The 22,413-nt window shown below is 29.0% G+C and overlaps 1 protein-coding gene across 5 annotated transcripts in view; it reads left to right on the top strand.

Annotated features, from left to right (window-relative positions):
- The window catches only part of LOC142331279 (CD109 antigen-like), a 144,654-nt gene extending 122,588 nt beyond the window's left edge, over positions 1-22,066 (top strand). For 4 of the 5 annotated variants that reach the window (XM_075377066.1, XM_075377065.1, XM_075377068.1 and 1 more), the window contains 5 exons: positions 714-872; positions 4,433-4,629; positions 9,204-9,375; positions 14,920-15,025; positions 21,525-22,066. In XM_075377066.1, coding sequence (XP_075233181.1) covers positions 714-872; positions 4,433-4,629; positions 9,204-9,375; positions 14,920-15,025; positions 21,525-21,706 — 816 coding nt within the window. In that variant the 3' untranslated portion in view covers positions 21,707-22,066. The remainder of the gene's footprint in view (positions 1-713; positions 873-4,432; positions 4,630-9,203; positions 9,376-14,919; positions 15,026-21,524) is intronic. The other variant, XM_075377067.1, reaches the window with a different exon arrangement.
- The last annotated feature ends 347 nt before the right edge of the window (positions 22,067-22,413 follow it).

The raw sequence follows: 22,413 nt of genomic DNA, 5'->3' as shown, positions 1-22,413 counted from the left end.
TTACTGTTACTCATATCAAATGTCAAATGAAAGGGAAACATTTTCCTGATTCAACAAGTTATAAAAAAGTAGAGAAGCCTTGAATTACATCAATACTGAAGACTTTCAGAAATATTTTCAACAATGGAGGAAATGTTGCAGCAGTGTATAGCAATGAAAAAGAGAGAATTTGGAAGGAAACAAGAGTGGCATAAAACCATTCTACAAATCACATATAAAATTATTTATTGGGTTGTATAAAACCTAATAACAAACTGACATTTTAATTAAATATTATTACGTAAAAGTATATACGATAAGGTATGTATTTAATGAAAAATGGCAAATATAATAGCCAATGAGAAGGGTTTACTTCTATCCTCAGACATGGGTATACATGGTAAGTCTTTAAAAGTTAACAGTATAAAACCACCAACCTAATAGGAACCTGTAAGCACAACCTGCTAGTTTATTAAATATAACATTATTCATTGGAGCTCTCCTTATTTTCCACCCTTATATTTCTAATATGGTGCTTAAAAACACTTCTATTGTTATGGAATTAGCCAGATCATAAGAAAATTAATTTTTTCATCTTCTGTTAATTTATGTAGTTCAGATTGAAATACTTTTAATATCAATACAGATTACTTTTACCATTGCTGTGCACATTTTTTTCACAGCACCATTAAACGTTAAAATTTATTATTACTGTTTAATTTTATATTTTTCAGGACACTGTAGTTGCTATGCAAGCTTTGACTGAATATGCCTTTAGAACTCGATTACTTGACATTACCAACATTAGTGTAAAAATGAATATTCCTAATATTGATTTTAAAAAACAGATTCACATTGGGAATTCTTCATTTGCCCAACCATCTGTGATTGAGGTAAATAAATTATTTTATGTTTTAGAAAATATCAATTAAATTCAAAAATAATATATCCATCATTCCTTCATGAATTATGAGTACATTCATAACTATAGTATTATTTAAATTATAAATTTCTACTCTTAATACTTTTAGAATTTCATAGAACTTTTACTTACCTATTGCTATAGCACAGCTATAGCTATAGAAGGTAAAGCATGGTATTCGGTTCAATTTGGGTATATGCAATTTTCACCAGATCTTTACATTTTGACACCTAAGGAACCCAAAAAACCAATAACTCAGATGGAAATTTTCCAGATCTTCATATGTATGGTGTGAGTGTTCAGGGTGTTGGCCTCTAAATCATTTTATATTTCCAGAACTAATCAATTGATTTTGACCAAACTTGGTCAGATTACTTCTATATGTGGGGCATTGATGCTATTAAATTTTCAACTTAAAAAGTCAAGTAAGTTAGGCTGTACAGCAAGGTCACCCTTAGTATCTCGAGATTTCACCTAATTAAGTTCTTATTTTTCTTAGGCACGTTTGTTAACAATTAAAAAATATTCCCAAAAAAATCTTTTTTGCAAAATCATACCTGCACTCCAAAAAATGCTCTAAATAAATTAGTGGCTAAGTGGGGACAGTGTGTCATTAGTTCCTCCTCTCAATACATACAGCTGCTGTAGTTGTCTTTCTTTTTCTGTTTATCCTCCAGCACCAGCTATGTTATAATATCACAGCTGAGCAATAGAATTATATAAATGGGTAATATTTAAAGTGTATAAAAATATTTAAAGTGGCCACTAGTACCTCTACATCCACACAAATAAAATACAGTATGTGTGCACACTTTAGTTAGAATAATTGAATTAAATAAACAAAAAATATTATATTTAAATAAAATGATAAATATTTTAAATTAAATTATGTGTGTAAGCTATGCATCAGAAAAAAGCCACCTGGTGGGGAAAATCTTACAACTGTGCTGTCAGTTTTTTTTTAAATATCATAACAGTGATGAGGCAAGGGTATACAATTATGAAAAATTACAAAACCAAAGCGCAATTATTGCAGAGTTGAGGAAAATTACTTCAACCAAGAAACAAGATAATTTTCACTCCAACATCATTGATAATTAACTTCAATGTAAAGATTTTAATTGCTTTCACACCACCCACGTTGTTTAATATTAGTTTGTCCTGCAAGATCGACATACAAAAAAAATTATTTAACGGTAATGCAGAGTTGAAGAAATAAATTAAGAAAGAAGCAGCCAGTATAGTTAGACAGGAATACTTTGTTTCTTATCAATGAGTTTTTTTGTAATATACACCACAACTGTTCATCAAAACTCCAACTTCCAAATTTCTCATGTATTCTACATATTTTTGTAAAAACTAATATAGAGTTTGAAAGGCTGTTGCTTTAAAACACAGAGGTTACAAAAACTCTAGTACAGAATCTATGCTCTATTATACAACCAGAATCCCGGCAAGCTAACAAAGAGAGAAAAAATGTTGGAAGTAGTGCGTGCATTAACACTGCAAGTAAGTATTTTGAAGAATAACTTGTAAATTGCCAAAGTAATCTTTTTAAATCAATATTTGGTTTATATACATAGGGGGAGAAAAACATTAAAATATGCATAAAACAGATTACTCATACTAATACATACATTGAGAAAAAATAAAAAAGATTACTACACAACATACTGGAATAGGAGAGTCTGATAGGAGATGTCTAAAAATTAGTTTACAAAAAGTCTTGTAGAATACACAATGAAACAAAAAATAATAATACTACAAAAAAGTAAAACTTATAAATTTTCAAGTGAGAAGATTTTTGTGACTCAATGATTACAGGTCCAGTTGGAGTGACATTATTGTTAGAAATTTCATAAAAATAATACATTTATTGCAAATTTTTTTTGGTGTTAATAAAAACAACTAAAAATCTTCAGCTGAAAATAAAGAATACAGTTATTTTAATTGCATGAACATTATCTGAAGATGAACATAATTTGAAAGTAGAACATCTACTGTAAAGTTTTATTAACATATCAAAATTAATTTTTATTTGTGTAAATGCATTTTCATTTATTATTTAACAAAAACAATTTTAGTTTTTTACATCAATCTATCCATTGAACTCAGATAGCTATTACAGTACAATAGAAAAATACCTTCTTGTTTTATTGCATGATATACATAATTTTTTTCCATTTTATGTTAAATATAAATGGACTGCCTTAAAGAGAAGTATTTAATGAAATAATGAACAATCCAATTTCTAACTGCACTTCAGTTAGGAAAATTGAAGGCATTATAAATATCTATCATGACTGAATATATTCATTGGTTTTATAAATTTAAACTCTTCCATTTTCTATTAGTCTTTTAATGTTATTTTTGTACTAGCAAATAAAAAATGAATGAACACTTTAAAACAGTGAAAAGAACATACATTCACAATTTTTTTTGGAATACTCTTTCAATTAAAAACTGATTAAATCAATGGATTTATCTTTAGAGTTGCTATAAGTTTAGACATCATATTCTATTAAAGAATACATATTTTATTCTATTAAATGTATTTTATATTTTTTTATATAAATACTGGTAATGTCAGTAGATCATTTATTATGTCTTGAGTAGTGTATGTTGTGATGTGGTAATTGCAGTTTTAATCGTGAGCTGAGTTGTTTATGGTGGCAGTTGAGCATTAAATAGTATAATCTGATAGTGGATGTATGATATTTTATTCCATTCAATTTTTTCTGTTACTGCTCTTCTCAGTTAGAAGTCTGAAATTAAAGTTAGCTGAGGTAAATTTGATTGATTTGAGCAATCTCCTACTCTAATTATAAGTGATTACAAACACAAGTTTGCTTTTGTTCAAATAATAGTTTAATTGTAATATAAAATTATTATAATATCAGCAAGCACATAAGTTAACTTTAACTATCTTAATAATGTTCTAATTTGTTAAACTGGCTTACTGACGCACTTCAAATAATCTCTAAATTTAAGTTTTATAGAAATATTGTTAAAGTTCTTAGATGCTGAGTCTTAAGAGTCTATACATTGACCATTTAATGTGATGATGATATTTAACAAATATTTAATCTAGAAAAGATTAATAATAGTCATGAGTGCCTTGAGTTAAAAAAAAAACTGAAAGTTTAAGTAATGAAAGCCGTGCTTTAAGTAACCAAAGTCTCTGTCCAAAGTGGTATCCAAACTCTACTCGAAGGGGTCAGAATGGAAAGCATTTCACAGGCAACAATAAAGTGAAGTGATTACTTCAGTGCCAAAGTGTCTATGTTTTTACAGAATAAAAATAAGTAACCATTTAAGTCAGCTGAGCTAATAATTATTTTGTATAAAGTCATATCCTCAATATTAGGAACTGAACTTCCATTGTAGCAAAATATTTTGAGAAGTTGAATTTATTCCATATGATTCCTTTGTATCGGAGAGCATTTTTGTTGTTTTTTTATCATCGTTATGCAATATCTTTTTTTAATGCAGAGTATTATTTACATAATATTATTACTTTTTATTTTACAGATACCATCAGTTTGGGGTCATGTGAATGTAATTGCAAGAGGAACTGGCCAAGCTCTTGTACAATTAGATGTTAATTATGGAGTAGATTATGAGCCACTTAAAGATCAACCTTCACAACCAAGTTTTGATCTTCGAATAAAAGAATTTTACTCAAATTACAGAAATAAATCTATTATTACCATAGAATCTTGTTTCAGGTTTTTTGTTAATTCTTTTTTATATATTTTTGTAGAAATATAAATCCTCATTAATACACAGTATATTCAGATTTACAGACACTTTTATCAGTTTTGATATATTATTATGTTTTTAGTATCTCTTTGAAACACTGTAAGTTATCGTGGAATTGTAGGTAACAGATGCAATCGCAACATTAAAAAATCTTTTATCATCCATGACATTACTTTATTACAAATACATGATATAAAGTTAATCAGTTAAAAAGAAAGGATTTGGAATTTCTTTTCAAACAGCAATTCTTTGTAAACTGTATTGGGATAGCAATTTTTATTGCTGCTGTGGTAGCAAGAGAATAGAAATCAATGACAATTAAATAGAAGTCATTATCAATTGAAAATTCCTTTAAGATCTTTTAAGGTGTTTTTATTACAAAATCTTAAATGATTTTGAAATTTTTGAATCGATAATTAATTTAGCATCCATAAATTATGGATTCTATATTTGGAACACATAATTTGTGGATGATCATTTTAAAATAAATAATCGATACAGCAATATGGAAAAGGAATTATTCTTATTATTCTTAATTATTCTTATGGAAAAGGAAAGGAATTAAATGTACCAAGATTTCATGTTTGTTGTGGGATCATACAAAAAGGAGTTCTGGGACCTTATTATCTCTTCAAGGGGATTTGAACATGCGATTCATATCATGAGATATTGTCCAAGCTATTAAACAATCTTTGTTTCATTTAGGCTTTGTTATATGTTTGGCAGTAAGATAGCATATCCTCATTCTATTCACACAAGGCCATTTTAATATTAATATCAACAGAAAATGAAGACATCACTATTGCGGTAATAAGACAAAATCCACTAATCCACAAGTCAAGTGTTACAGCTGAAAAACTAACTAAGACAGACCTTTTTTAGCAAATTATGTAAGAAATAAAGTTAAACAGTACCACTAAAAAAGTAAATATTATGGAAAAAATAAGATGGCAGTGCCTCCACAGAAGTTGCTATTGTTGAATCTCATTTTTGGTTAATGCATCTTAACACTAGAGCAATCACTAATAAATAATAGATTAACTATCATTTAAATATATACCCTTTGCGTTTGATATTGAGAAAGAAATGAATTTCTAAAAACATATGGATAAAGAATAATAATTAAAATTTAATATCTTTAGCACTATGTAGTGGTGAGAATTTTGGTTTGTAGAACATTTGATCTCAGATTCAATTCCTGGCCAGAACCATCAGCATTTTTTACCTGCCATTTCATTCATCATCTCACATTCCTTGTTAAAATGTGTGCAAAGGCATATCTGAGACTGTATAATAACTATAATGATAGTACTTCATAAATTTGTTCTTATGAGTGAGCCTTTACTTAACTTACTAAGTCATTCTTTGTTTAGGCTGATGAAGACAGCTCTTCAATTTTTTCCATCCTTTGCTTGTCTTATACTTAGCTATTTGGTTCCTCACACCAATCTTATCTCATTTTCATTTTCATTTAAATTTCTTTTTCATTTTCCTGTAAATTTCTAATTATAAAATTTCATACTTTGTAAAATTCTCTAATAAGTAAGTATTGTCTGTCTGTTCTTTATTTTTCTTTAAATATTTAGAAGTTTTGGGTTTAGTGAATTAGCATGTGATTTCTAATCCATTAATATAGCTTTATTAATCCCTTGAGATAATTTCTAAATCAGATACCATCCCTTGGGAGAATAAAGGAAGTATTAATTGATACTTTACTCTTTTAAAAAGTTGCATCTGTATCAATTTTTAAGATGTTTATACCTAATGCACATTTTAGTGTGATTATTATAATGATAACACTGACAAACATAATTTTTGTTTCTTAACATGCGATACGTAATTTTAATCTGTTTTTTGATGCTGAAAACAAATATAAACTCAAAATCTTTCTATCACTCACCATTTTTGAAAAATTTTTTAATTTTAATTAAAGGATTCTTTTCATTTTTCATCATATAGTTGGCATTTTAAGCTCCTATATTTTATTTTGTTAGCTCATTTTTTATTGTTTAACTTTGTTAAAAATTTGTAAGCTACAAAAAAACAATACTAAACAAAGAATTAAATCATATCATAATTACATATTATGACATCATATCTAATACTGAAGAGTGAGCCTTCTTAGACAAAATTAATCAGGTCTGTGCAGGTCAAAACATGTACCTGAAAACACAGCTGTGTTTTTTGTATTAAGCATTGGATTTTAAGGAATAAATTAAGGAATGAATTAATTTTGTTCAGTCTTATTGCTGTCTTAAGTTTCTTAACAGTGCAGTGTCATAATGCCTTGAAATTGTGTAAATGATGTGGAAGCCTTTTGTTACGTATGTAGTGTGAGTTTACCGTAAAATCAAATAGAAAAAACATTACACCTTTAATTAAAAAGCATATCATTTACACTTTAGGGTAAAATTGGTGATCAGGATAATATGTGGGCTCCTCATATAGTATCCACTGATTGTTCTGTATTTTTAAGAGGATGGCTGAAAGGTACATAGAAGGCTTTGCCTTTTGGTGTACCTACGGTTTGGCATCAACCAAAGGATCATGTAACTGATTGTTACTTTTGTTTAATGAGTGTGTCTGGAATTTCTAAAAAAATCTGAACATATTGTAAAATATCCTTCATTGCAATCTGCAATCAGGCCTGTACCTCACAGTGAAATTATTCCAGTTCCTGAGCCACTTGTGAATGTAAGTTTCAAAAGCAGTGATGAAGAATCGGGCAGTACTGAAGAAGACAACAATGATTTTGATTTTGATCTTCCAATAAGTGACATCTTATAACACAAAGTGAATTAAATGACTTGGTTAGGAATTTAAATTTATCAAAAAAGCAAGCTGGACTGTTAGATCAAGGCTGCAAGGTTGGAATTTACTTCAGAAAATTTTGGGCTTTCGAAGCCAACAAAAACAACTTTCTCAGTACTTTATTGATGAAAATAATTTCGTTTATTGCACAGATATAGATGAGCTTATGTTGCATTTAAGACGTTGATAAACCTGAGGACTGGTGCCTTTTCATAGCTTCATCAAAATATAGTTTAAAAGTGGTTCTACACAATGGTACCAAATATCCTTCGACATCAATCACTTATGACATTAATTTGAAAGAGATACATGTGATGAAAGACGTTCTTAAAAAAATAAATTATAAAAAACATAGCTGGAACATATGTGGTGATTTGAAAGTTATAGCTATTTTGTTAAGCATGCAGTTAGGCTATACTAAGTACATGTGTTTTCTTTGCAAGTGGGACAGCTGAGTAAGGGATTTTGTTACCAAAGAGTGGAAGAAACGAGACATCTTAAAAAAAAAATGGGAAAAATATTATTCATGAGCCCTTAGTTGAACCCAAAAAAATATTTTTATAATGTAAGTGAAGGAAAAATTAATGAAGGAATATTTGTTGGTTTTCAAATAAGAGGGTTGGTCAAAGATAATGTATTTAACTCAGTGTTAAATAGTGTAGAAAGTGCAGCTTGTGTTTCATTTGGCAGAAAACGTTTTTTGACATACAAAAATCCAACAATTACCACAATATTGTTAATCAGCTTCTTACTTCATATAGAGCTATGGGATGTAATATATCTTTGAATATACATTTCCTCCACTCACATCTGGATTTTTTTCTGGACAACCTTGGAGATGTAAGTGACGAACACAGTGAACATTTCCACCAAGACATTTCGGTGATGGAAAGCTGCCATAAGGGGAAATGAAATACTAATTACCATGCTAGCTGATATTAATTCGGGATGTGCCTGAGACTATTTATAAAAGTATCAGCAAAATCATTCTAATACAGGTATGGCCATGCAAAATTATAAATTTACGGATTTTTACTATATGTTCCCTTAATTTTTTTGAAGCGAAATTTATTTAAAACTAAGGGCGATAGAAAAATTGTATTTACAGATCTGTAATTTATACAGAAAAGCAATTCAAGAAATGGTATCACACTTAAAGAAACATTAGAAAAATTATTTTTTGTCTATCAGTGTAATCTATCTGTATAGAATTGTAAAACAATTGAACAAATATGTCATGTTGTGATATGAAACTATACAGAATTAGAACAAAGGCTCATCCAATTACGGCCTAGGATTTCTGTTGTCTTCCCTCTTGGTTGAAAACCATAAATTAATTTATTTTTATCTTTGGAGACTCTGATTTAATATGATAAATAAGAAATGGAAAATGAGGTAGTTAAATTTCTTCTACCAAAACATAATATGATTTTCAATCAAATCAAAATTTCAATTTTTTTGAAGATAAAATTTTTTCAGGAAATTATTTCTGAGTTTGTAGCTTTTTTATTATTCAGTTTATTATTTAGAGAAATGCAGTTTATATTTCCCTAATATATACATATAAAGCTAAGTGGTAAAACAATTATAGATTACATGTCATCGTTAAAAATATATAAATAATATACAACTTGTTATAATATATATTATAACAAGTTTTTATAATAATATACAAATATGTAAATGAATCTACACATATTTATCTAATTAATTAATTCTTTTATAATAGATGGGTTCGCCAGTGGCCAGTTGTTAGTGGAGCTACAGTATTAGAAGTTGAATTGCCAACTGGATATCATCTTATTGAATCTGAAGCAGAAGCTGTAGTAAAAGACAGTACTCATCCAACACTCAATGATGCTAAAACTGAAGAAGGGAGAACATTTTGGTTCTTTGAGTATGTGAGTACATTTTATTGACATACAAAGGTGACTATCGCATGAATTTGATAAATTAACAGCAAAACTGACTGAATTTAATAACATTCTGATCGTTAAATGATGATATCTTGTAGTATAATTAACATTAGTATTCAGATAAAAATGGTTATCTACTGAGCTACTTGATTGAATAAAATTATTTGGTTCCATTGTTAAAAACAAAAAATACACATTATTTAGATCAATGAAATAATGTTGATAACTGCAGCAACTTAATAAGAGATCAATGCCTTTTCTCTTTATCAATTCGCTAAACATGCAATCATTTGCAGACTGGAAGTATTTCTTTATTGACTAATTTAGAAGAAGACTTATACTCATACTTTATATTTATGAGGAGGTCCTTTGGTAAAAAAATAGATTTCCTGTATTAGCATGTTTAAAATTTGTGTCCTTTAATTTTTTTCAGAAAAAATAAAAAGGCCTAAACATTTTTGTAGTAATGAATATTAACCAATATGGATGCTTCTTTTGTAGACATAGTTGTGTTTTTTTTTTATTTTGGAGAGCTTTGACTAAAATGAATCCTGAGTGAGTAAATAATATATTTTGTTAACCTGGGGCAGTTTAGCTCTCCCATTTCAAAAACATGTCTCTGCTATTGTTAGTGTTAATTTATTATGCTTTATTTTTGCTGTTGAAGTTTTTCATCCCAACTAAATAAATTTTATCATGATGAGGCTTCATCACAGGAATGGTCAGCCAGAGTCTGTACAAGATTATACCTCATTTACAGATTGTACATATCACCCTTGTTTTATTGGACGTTCGGTGGTTTGCTTATTGTTCACTAGCTTAACAGATTGCAACATGTGCATTAGGGATAACAATAATGATGAAGATTAACTTAGCAAGCTTTTAAAGTCAGTTCTAGTATTCTTAATACAAATGGAAATATGTTTAATGTTAACACGTAAGAGAACCGTGACAAACATATAGTCATTGTTTATTTTGAATGTACAGATTAAAGATTTTTTTCTATAATATAAGTCCCATGTATTTCAGTATAACCTTACTTAATTGTTAGAGCTGAATACAATACAGGACAAAATATTTTGCTAGTTGTAAACAACAGAGCATTTTTATATCTATGTTTAGCTCTAGAATCATTTTTTGAAATAGTGTCCTTTCCCTCTGAAGCATTCAGTGTATATGAAATTTGATAATTTTTGCCAAATTTATGTTTCTCAAAAAAATCAGAGATTAAGGTCAACTTTGACACCACTGATTTGTTTTTACTAGACTTCAAAAGCTGTCTTCTAAAATACAAAAATAAAAATACTGATATATTAAAACATTTTTTAAAAAATGTATTCAATCTTGAGGGAGAAGTTAATAACAATGGCATCAGTGATTCAGGTTCCATTACTTCCAATCCCACAAGCCTTTATCCTTCTCAATTAAGAAAAGTGAATGTTAAAGTTTAAACCTCAATGTTTTGCTCCTAATGGTCGGTAGAAACTTAATAGTGTCACAGTTCTAGTCTCTTTGACCCTCTAAGGTATTCTAAATTCTTTGCCTCTTCAATCAAAAAAAAAACCTTGAAATACTGCATCGTTTGAATTTTTTGTTTTTCATGATATGCTGTTGTGGACAAATAAAATACTTAATGCCATTGAAAAGATTATGCTTACGTGCCTTTCTAGTACCTTCTACCTCCCTTAATTGGATATTACAGCATCCTGACTTTTCTACATTCTAGTATCAAGGAAAAGTAAAAAGCATATTGTAGAGTTTCAAGATTTCTAGTCCTCAGTACAATAGTTCTCCTAGCCCTCTTCACAAAAAATTGTAATTTTGCCATATTTTAACCAGTTCTTCATTTTTAGATCTAGTAAAAAATATTATGTTGTTTTATATAGATTATGTCCTCTTTCTGCGTTAACTCCTCTGTTACTTCTAAATGAAATATTGTCATTTGCTAAATATTCTTTTTTAAAACCCAAAGCACAGTGGTTTAAAGCAGTTGTAGGAGCCCTTTGACATCAGCACAGTGATTTCAACTTCCTCACATAATACTGCAATATTGTATAACTCAAGACATTCTTTTTAAAATGTGTTCAATCTGCAAGGCCAAGTAAAAACCTCAACACAATATTATTGTTATTAAGGTTTAGGACCTTTACTTCTAGTAAACTTTAATTGAAAAAAAAATTGAAATAACACAATGGCTAGTCCATTTATTTTGAAGGAATTATACTTCTAGAAAGCAATAGACAAAACAAAGTTTAGGCTCCATTTTCCTTAACCTCCTTCATTAATAAAAATTCCATAATATTCAGTTTCTTCTCAAAACACTTTCTATCTAGAAACACATTTAAAAGATTTAATAATTCAATTCTTGAAAATTATAAACTAACCAGTGTCAGAAAAATCTGGGCCCTTCAGTTATGAAAATCTGATTGGTTTCACAATTATCATAAAATTAATATTTGAGAAAACTAATAATTATTGTGATATGTATATATATATATAAATTAAACTTTTTTGTACATATCTCACAACAATATGGCCTTTTCATACGATGAGGTAAAAAAAAAAGCACTGGGAAATAGCCCATTTGTATCCAATTTTGTACAATATTTAACTTCTGCTTAACACGATTTATCTTTCATGTCAAATTAATCTCATATGCAAGTCACAATTAAATTAATTATACTTCATTCAATAAATGTTATTGTCATGATACCAAAGAAAGTAGAAGCAGGTAAATGTGAAGAATACAGAACAATTAGCTTAACTACTCGCGCATCAAAACTTTTAACTAGAATTCTGTACAGAAAAATTGAGAGGTGAGTGGAAGAACTGTTAGGAGAAGACGAATTACATTTCAGGAAAAATATAGTGACAAGGGAAGCAATTTTAGCACTGAGATTAATAAAACAAGGAAGATTAAATTAAAACAAAGCACGTGCATTGCATTCATAGACTTAGAAAAGGCATTTGAAAATGTATACAAATGTTCAGCATTTTAAAAAATTTAGGGTTCAAGTACAGAGATAGAAGAACAACTGCTAACATTTACAGAGATCAAACTAAAACAGTAATAACCAAAGAGCATAAGAAAGAAGCAGTAATAAAAAACAGAGTCCGACAAGGATGTTCCCTATCCCTGTTACTTTTTAATCTTTACATAGAACTAGCAGTTAATGTTAAAGAACAGTTTAGATCCGGAGTAACAGGGCCAGGAGATAAGATAAAGATGCTACAATCTGCTGAAGATGTAGTAATTCTAGCTGAGAGTAAAGAAGATTTAGAAGAAACAATGAATGACATGGATGAAGTCCTATGCAAGAACTACTGCATGAAAATAAACAAGGACAAAATGAAAGTAATAAAAAAATAATAAAAATTTGGAAAAAACTGTGCGGGCAGGCAAAGTTTGGAATATGTAAAAAAGTTGTTAGAGATGTATGGGATATACCAAAATGAAACAACTGGCACTAGATAGGGAATTTTGGAGAGCTGCATCAAACCAATCAAATGACTGAAGACAAAAAAAATATTTCAATAAATTTTCAAAATTGAAACAGATCTACCTTCAATATTAAATATTTTCTGAAAAACATTCATCCAAATAATAATGTTAAAAAAAATATTATTTAAATTTCAATTATTCTTATAAAAGCATCTTTTAAAATTTTAAACACGGCTCTGCTCCCCTGTTTAATGAAGAATTTTTTTCATCATTTACTAGTACAGAATTCATTCTACAAAAATATCAAACGGAAAGAATTAAAGGGCATATAACTAAAAGACAATTTATGCATACCTTTTTTTAAATCTGACCAAATGATCATGCATATAATGGAGATTTAATTCAAAATGTTTTTTATATCTATTTTGTCTTGTAGAGATATTATTTTGTTGAGTTGGTTATGGTAGTAAGTGACCAAATCCCAAGTGATGTATTCTTGTGTAAAGAGACAGAGTTATGTTTATTGTGGGCAAAAACATAGGAACAGATTCAAATTCAATTATCCTCCTTCTTATTACCACATATTACGAAAAAATATAATATTGGATTCTTAAACTGTTTTTTAAAATGTCTTCTGTTGTAATTAAACTCAGTGGTATAATAAATATTAGATTCCTTTGATATCCAAAGCATCATTGATCCATTAATATCCCTCAAATTAAAAAAGATTAAATTTTAATATTCAAACTGTTTTTTAAAATGTGTTTTATTTTCAAGGATAGATAATAAAAAACTCAATGATGTAGGTCTTGCGATCGCTTATTGTCCGTTAGAGCCTCTAGCTCCACTGGCTTATGTAACACACATTTAAATATTGTAATATTCCAACTTTTTATCCACTTTGAAAGTCAAAAAACCAATGAAAAACACAAAAACCAATGATGTTAAAGTAGTTCAAGACCTTTGGTAACGCTTTTTATATAACTAAAATTATATCGCTGTGACAGAAGATATTCTATTCATTTATTCTCAGACAACCATTCTTCAGATAGTTAGGAGTTGAATTAATTTATAAAGTCCTCTAGCCACAATTATTCACACAAACTGAAATAAACAGCTTAAATAAAATCAGCTGTTTTCTTTCAAAATGTTCCACTTACAATGAAAAGTAAAAAATTTCTAATTAAACAACATTTTGTATCATTAATATTAGTTAATGTTTTAGATGAAAAATTAACCTTGAACCCTTTAACAGCTTGATCATAATTTAATCAACAGTGTATTAACAAAATTAAATTTGAAAACAAAGCACATAAGATTTACATAATAATAGCAGAAACTTTTATTGAAGTTTTCAATAGCACTCTTATTCCTTCTCCTCAGACTCCTAATCTACTAATTCAGGACTGATTATTTTTGTAAAAATTTTAAGAAAAAATTAAGGGGTATTTATTAAACAACTTTTATAGGGATATATATATCTTCTTTGAAGAATTATTTAAAAACTATATCTGGTCTGATAATTTTTTTTTGTGGGTACCATTTATTGTTATTATGTGTAGTGTTTGATTACCAATTAGGTGAAATATAATGTTAATTTATCATTATTAGCGATAATATCTTAAAGTGTGTATCAAAATGGATGAAATTACAGAAATTAGTCAGAATGTTTAAGGAATTTTTCATAATGATCTAGTAGCAGTGTCTGAGAGATTACCTTAAACTCAATTTTTGTATTACAGTATACATTATCTATTTAATTTGTTAAACAAGTTTTCCATTGTTTTGTAATTAATAATAATTATTAAACACCGTGTAATCTATTTGCTTATATTTAGAACATTGTATTCTTATCTGTTTACATTGCAGTGCAGATTTATTACAAATAAATTTTCTTAGCAGTACCAATTTTATTAATTTATACGGGATAACAAAGTTAAATGTTAGCTTTTTGAAACCAACTATTATTAATGTACTTAATATTACTTCCATTAATGGTACTAACTCATTCTGCTCAGATTCTGCAAACTTTATAAATCTTACTTGTGAAGGGTTTAACTGAACTATTTTCATTGAACTGTTGTTAGGTTGAGCAATCATGGTCGTGCTTTAATCACACAATAAAGAGATGGTATCCAGTAGCCAACATGACCTTGTATCGTCAAGCAATTATTTATGAAATGACCGCACGAGGTAATAAATATTAAATTGTTTACAATTCACTTTAATACTGCCGGTAAAAATAATTGACTGTTTTCTCCACTTTATTATTGGTCACACAGCTCATTTCAATGTCATATTATGCAATGTACTTATAACACAAACTCCCAGTTTGTAATAATTATTGTTTTATCTTCCATAAAGGATAAAATTTTTTTTTGAATATTTATTTCAAATAAAGTTGTTATTTAGAATCCATTACAGTAACAATTAACAAGATGACAAATAATGGTCAAATTATCCCAAGAACTTGATATTATACAATATTGTGAATAAATCTATTATAAAGTTTGAGAATACAAAATGGTATACTTCAAAAGGAATATGTATAGTTTGTTAAAAATATGATGTATAATTTTATAATTGCATATTCTTTGTCAGTTGGTAAAGATTGCCCATTTTTAAGTCTATCCTATTCTGACTGTATATCATTCATTTATTACATGTTTTCTAAATTCTTTCTGTTCAGTTATGACAATTGCATTTTAGTCCAAATAGTCATGTAAGTGATTATGCACTTATAATAAAATATTTGTTTTTCACACTAATTTTATCTGGAAGTAATGAAAATAGACATTTTCATTTTGTAATCTAACAAATAAAAGTCTCAAAAAGTAGTTTATTACAATCTGTTATCTGATGCTGATTAAAATTGAGTTTAAGATGTGGTAATTAACCAAATACTTTTAATCAATTTAATGCCCATGTTAAGAGTATGTCATTTGTTGAGATTCAATTACTGAGATTGTAACTAATAAATTTAAAACTGGACAGTACTTCCAGAATGTAATTGGACTTGCAGCCTGTGACAATCCAATTTACTGTTGTAAAAAATATATAATATTGAATTAAATAATTTATTACAAGGTACTGTCCAAAAATGTCAGATTGCTCCATAAGAAAAAATGTAAGGCTTATAAGTTCTATTCAACATTGTAACCATCCCATGTTTTGTGTTTAGCTCCCCATGTAACTAAACACAAAACATGTATTTCTTCCACTTTCATAATGTGTATGTAGTTCATTAGCACAGGAAAGCCCAGCCTGTAGCTCGCAAAAATTTTTGATGTGGCTAATTTTATCAACTTGGGCATGAATCTAAAAATTATTTGCTCTGTAAATTACAATACCATATAATACAAAATATATTTTGGTCAATTATTTGCAAAGTTTTTCAGTTTTATTAAATTATTACACCACTGACCAGAAATACTTTCATTCAGAAATGGCATCAACTGAAGTGCTCTTCAGGATGTGCCAGTTTATAGTAGCTGTGTGCTGACACTGGGCAGTAGCTACCGAGAAGGCAGCAAGATAGGTTCATTATTTTGTAATACGTGCATAAAGTAACAACAGGTGGTTTCATCCAGGTATAAAAAGATTTGTTTCTATTTATCACAACATTAGTCATTATTATATATAATCAATTATTTTGTAGTTACCCTAATCATGTTGGCACATGAACCAGAGAAAAAGAAAAAAATATGTATTCAGCTGTAATTTTCATGAAGAATAGGAAGGGAAATATTTTTTTATTTATTTTAAGAAAAAATGTATTTGTTTGATTTGTGGTTCAACAAAAACGCAACATAGAACTAAATTTAAAACAGTTCATAAAAAATATGATACTAAATATCCTCCTAACAGCAATTTAAGAAAACCTAAATTGATAGAAATCAAATGCGCAATATTTGCCAAACAAATTTTGTTTATCAGGTCTGTGATAAAACAAAAGCTGTTACAATTGCATCATTTAAGATTGTACATATACTTGCAGTGCACAAAACACCTTTTGAGGATGGCAACATAATTAAAGAATCAATGCTTGCTGCATCAGAGATATTATTTTAAGAATTCTAAAATAAGAATGAAATTATGTTAGCTATCCAAGAAGTTCAATTATCCACAAATTCAGTCACTTGTAGAATAGAAGCATTCTCTGAGAATATCAGAGCACAATTAAAAGATGATTTACAAAAATGTGTTTTTCTAAGTTTACAGTGTAATGAATCAACAGGTATCTGCAATGTAGCTCAAATACATATTTTTATAAGCATGGTTTTTAATGATTGGTCAGCAAAGGAAGATCAGTTTTGCCATTAAAAGGGAATAGACGTGGGGACATACACCAAGTAATTAAAAACCATATTACAGAAATTAATCTTCCACTTCAAAACACTTGTGTTTTGGACACTTCCACTTGTGTCCATAACATCAGACGGTGGACCTGCCATGGTTGGTTCTGTTGTTGGCTTCATCACATTTTGCAAGAACGATGTTGAGTTTCCAAATTTTTTTTTCTACCCCTGTATCATACATCAAGTATTATGTATAAAAGTGCTGCATTGTGAACACGTGATGATAGTTGTTCTAGAAATTGTCAATTCTATTTGTGCCAGATCACTTCAGAGCAAATTATTAAAAAAACTGACCAATAAACTCGATGCCAAGTATGGAACTTAATGTTACACTCTGAAATTAGATGGCTTAGTAAGGGAAAAGTCCTGCAATGATTTTTAGAACTTCTTCAAAGAGATAAAACAGTTTCTAGAATCTAGAAACGAAAATTATGTAGAACTTAGTGATCACAGCTGGTTATCTGATTTAGCCTTTCTTACAGACATAACACCTAAAATGAATATACTCACTCTTGAACTTCAGGGAAAAGAAAAAACTGTTATTGGATTAATAGGAAGTATCAATGCATTTAAATCAAAATTAAATTTGTAGTTGGCCCAAATAAATGTAACTTTGGTCACTTTACAAATTTGGAGTAATTTGTTAAGAAATATAAGAAAACTGAAAGAAAGAAATATTCTGAATCTCTCACTGAGCAAAATTTTGAAATTAGATTTTCTGATTTTCGTAAAATTCAGCCAATTGCTTCATTCATTTGTTGATATTAATATTTCTGAAATATCGCAACAAATTTGCAAATATGACAAATAAAAATGCTACTAATTTAGAAATGGAAATAACTGATTTTCAATCTGATCTACAATTAAAAACAAGAACATCACAAACAGATTTTTGAATACTTGTAGATGAGAAAAAATATCCACTTTGAAAAGAAACTTTTCAAAGGCTGCACTCCTGCTTTGGATCAACTTACCTTTGCAAATCAAAGTTCTGATCCAGGATAACTAACGAACATCTGAATAACTGCATTAATTTAGCTATAAGATCATGTGCACCAGAGTACAAGAAACTGGCAAAAGTAATGCAGTGTCAGATTTCACATTGACATATATTTTTCTTATATTTAATTTGTATTTGACTTCTTAATATACGCATTTTCTTAAACATATTACAGTTTTGAGCATTATATATGTTTTAAATTGAAATATTAGAAGCAAAAATATATATATTCTTAATTTAAAAAAAAAAAAATTTTAATTCTTAATTGGCTCAAGCACAGTTAAAGGTTGGGCACCACTGCTTTAGCATGTCCAGTGACTTATTTTAGCATGGTTTATGTAATATTTAATAGAATTTTTCAGCAAGTTCAAATCATCTACATTGGGTCATTATCTGTTTTGTTTTGAAACAATATGAAATAAAATTTATTCTATTTCATATTTAAAACAAAAGATTCTATTCTATTCTATTTGGCCCCAAGGAATTAATTTCTTTTGGATGTTGTCAAACATATTAAACAACATTACAAGCATCTGCTTCATTTTGCTTTTACTTGACACAGAAAACAGGTTTGTAAATATCACACTCTGTTTGATAAGAGAGTTTCATTTATAACCTGTCTATAAAAAATTAAAGTCTGTAACTGGATGCATATTCGTTTAAACAAATATATAAAGCATTAGGAATAGTAATAACAAATATAAAAATAAAACTTAAAATAAATAAATGAATTTCACAAAAAAATATCTATAAAATGAAGTTTACCACAAAGAGATCTACGATGAAAAAGTCCTCTGAGTAGACACACACTCAGATCACTAAATAATCAAATTTAAAATTAAATTCACTCCCCCAAAGAAAGCAATTTAACCAAGCCCCATAAAACTAAAAGAAAAATAGACCCTACCCAACCAATTAAGAATGAAAATTACAAAAACGAAACTTAAAAATAACAATCACGGATAAACTTGAAGACCTAATCCCTTAAACAAATTGCAGAAGAATTGACCCCCATTAAAACATCATAAAAGCATCAATATTGGAACAGCGAATGTGACGAAACAGTGGAGAAGAGACATCAAATCAAGCATGGCTATTACACCAATTCCCAAAAATCTAGTAAAACAAAGAAAAGAAACTACCCAAACCTTAAGGAAAATAAAAAGACAACACCATAAAGACACACTTAAATCAATATAAGAAAAATTCAACAAAGCACAGTTGAAAGATTACCATAAAACCTTCAAAAAACAACTCAAAAAATACAAACCCCCAACACCACATTAATGAAGGATGAAAGTTATAATCTGGCTCATAACAATTAAGACAACACAGAAATCCTAGCTAAATACTTCAACAAACTACTAAATTGCAAAGAGGTGACAGAACTCCTAAACTTCAACACCAGCACTCCAATAATAACACAGGAAAACATCAATCCTCCCACAATAAAAGAAGTCTACCAAGCACTGGGTGAAATGAAGAATTACAAAGCAGCGGAAGAATTCATACCTTTGTATGAAGACCAGCAAAAATCACCATTTATCAACAGCTTGTCAACATCTGGATCAAAGAAGAACTATTAGACACTAAATGACAACAGCCCTCATCCATCTACTTCACAAAAAAGCAGACAAAACCCTGACTAACTGCAGGTGAATCCTCACTCCTAGACACAACATAGAGAATTCTTTCAAGAATTATCCTCCACAGGATCGATTTACAACTCGAGAAAGAACTAGGAAAATACCAGGGAGGTTTCAGACCCTGAAGGAGCTGTCCAGACCAGATCATGAGTCAAGCTAATAATGGATTACAACAGAAAAAGAAGCAGAGTCATGGTAATAACATTTGTAAACTTTAAGAAAGCTATGACTGCATTCACAATTTGCTATGACACCCAGACTACATCCCAAATTAATAAACATGACAAAACTGACCCTCATAAACACTAAGTCAAAGGTGAACTTTCAGAACCATTTGAGATCAAAACAGGACTAAGATGATGGAGTCTCATCGCTACTATTCAACTGTGCCCTGAAAATGGTAATGAGGGAATGGCTCAAAAAATGCCCCCAAAAATAAAAATAGGCCTAAAAATCAAAACAAATTGCCTTGGTTTCATAAATGACTTGGCACTGCTAGCAAATGACATTGAAAACGCTAAAATACACATATTAGAACTTCAAAACATTGAAAATAAAATTGACTTCAAAATATCATTCGAAAAGACAGAAATTATGCCCTGAAAAAGAAGCAAACATAAATAGTAACAAAGTCAAAATAGTAATCTAATTTAAATAAATCAGAAAAATAACAAACAATCTAAATGAAAAAATCTCAATCCAAACAAGAACAAACTAGTTAAAGCACAAACATTAACCTAGTAACCTACAGAAAAAAATTTCTTATCCATAAACGCAAAAATAAGACAATATAACACAGTTATAAAATCGGTAGCTATATATGCAGCAGAAACACTCTCCTCCAGAATGAACAATCAAAGACCAACAGACTTCAACAGAATTGGAAGAACATGAATCAAAAAAACATAGCAGAAGACAGGCAGTAAAGGATCATGCCCAACAAAGTCATGTACAAAGAAAACCCATTACTGATACTATGCGTAAGAGGTGACTAGAATTCTTTGGACACATCATGAGGAAGATCTGAGACTTCAGAAACAGCTGGTAGAGTGCAATCTCGACTCGAAAAACACCAAGACAGGTTACAGATGGATCAAAGAAATAAGAGAGGATCTGAAGGAAATTGACCTTACACTAGAAGACACCACAGAAAAGATAAAATTAAATGAAAAGATCAAGGGTAAAAACACTTGCTTCATACTCACAACATGAATATTTTCAACACTAGAAAGGGCACGGAGATCAGAACGAATGAAAAAGTACTGGGAGGAACACAAAGCCTGAACAGCACTTTCAGACATGGATAATGGACTAAATCATAAAAGACGAAGAAAAAGGTCTATTTCTACAAAATCGATAATCAAAATTCCTTTTGAATTTTGGTCATATTTTCAGACATCAGGCATCAAGGAGTTGCCTGAAAATGTAACCAACTTTTCATTTTGGTTTAATGATGAATTCATCATTGTGTACTGATATGTAATCATTGGCAAAGTACAGAGACAGTGTTCTTACAAATAGAATTCTAGGCCTAATTTTTTGTTTGATAAAATACATGTGTTTGCAAATAAAATAAAAAGTAACATAGCAGAATTTTTTTTAATGCAAGGAATTCATCACATAATCTTGCATGGTGTTTTTTTACCTTTAATTTCCACTAAAGCTTGTATTTTTTTCTTATTTTCCAGAAAGATTTGAACAAGTGCTTGTGAACTCAAAACCACTGTACCTTCTCAACATATGTGAAGTGTGCGGTTCATATCAGTGTCCTTATTGTCCATTTTACAACTCAGCCAGCCATCCAACCACAGAATTATTTCCTTTTTCAATAGTGTTTGGTGTTTTACAGACAACATTGTTTTTTTACTGAATATTAATATATTGGTGAATAAATTGTTTTTACATAACTAATAATATTCATATTTTATTCATCATTATTTAATATACTATATGATAACAAAGGAGGCAAATTAATAGCACATAAATTTTCCATTTCTAGTAAATTGCACTAATAATTGAAAGGTGGAGTTTATACCAATTGCTGCAACAATTGAAATATTTATCTACTTTTCAATCTACTTTGAAATACTATTCTTTTTAGCAAGTATTGAAATAAAAAATTCTACAACTACACAGTTCATGGAAAATTTAAATAACAATTAAAGTTTACTACTACTGTGCCTATGTAAAACTTTTTATATAATATTAAAAAAGTCTAATATCTACTGTATCTATTGTTTGTTAACATATCTCTTTCATAGACATAAAAAATTGTGAACAATGGATATGAGGATTTATAATAAGAGATAAATATAAATGTACTACTGCTGCAAGAAAGCACATTGCAACAAAACAAAAATTCAAATAATTTTTTCTAAACAATTCAATAACCAAACTCAAATATGTTATATTAAAACCAGTCCAACCAATACAGTGGAAGTAGTTAAATATTAAGGATGGTTCTGATGCCTCTACTCTGTTGGCTTCACACATCCAGAAAAAAATTGCTGCTGCTAAATTTACCGTATTAATATTTGGAGTAATATTTTGGCAAAATATAAAGTCCCTATTTCAAAT

Source organism: Lycorma delicatula, chromosome 10, assembly GCF_047948215.1.
Source record: "Lycorma delicatula isolate Av1 chromosome 10, ASM4794821v1, whole genome shotgun sequence".
NCBI lineage: Eukaryota > Metazoa > Arthropoda > Insecta > Hemiptera > Fulgoridae > Lycorma > Lycorma delicatula.
Note: the sequence above shows the minus strand (reverse complement) of the source record. Positions and strands in the feature narration are given on the sequence as shown.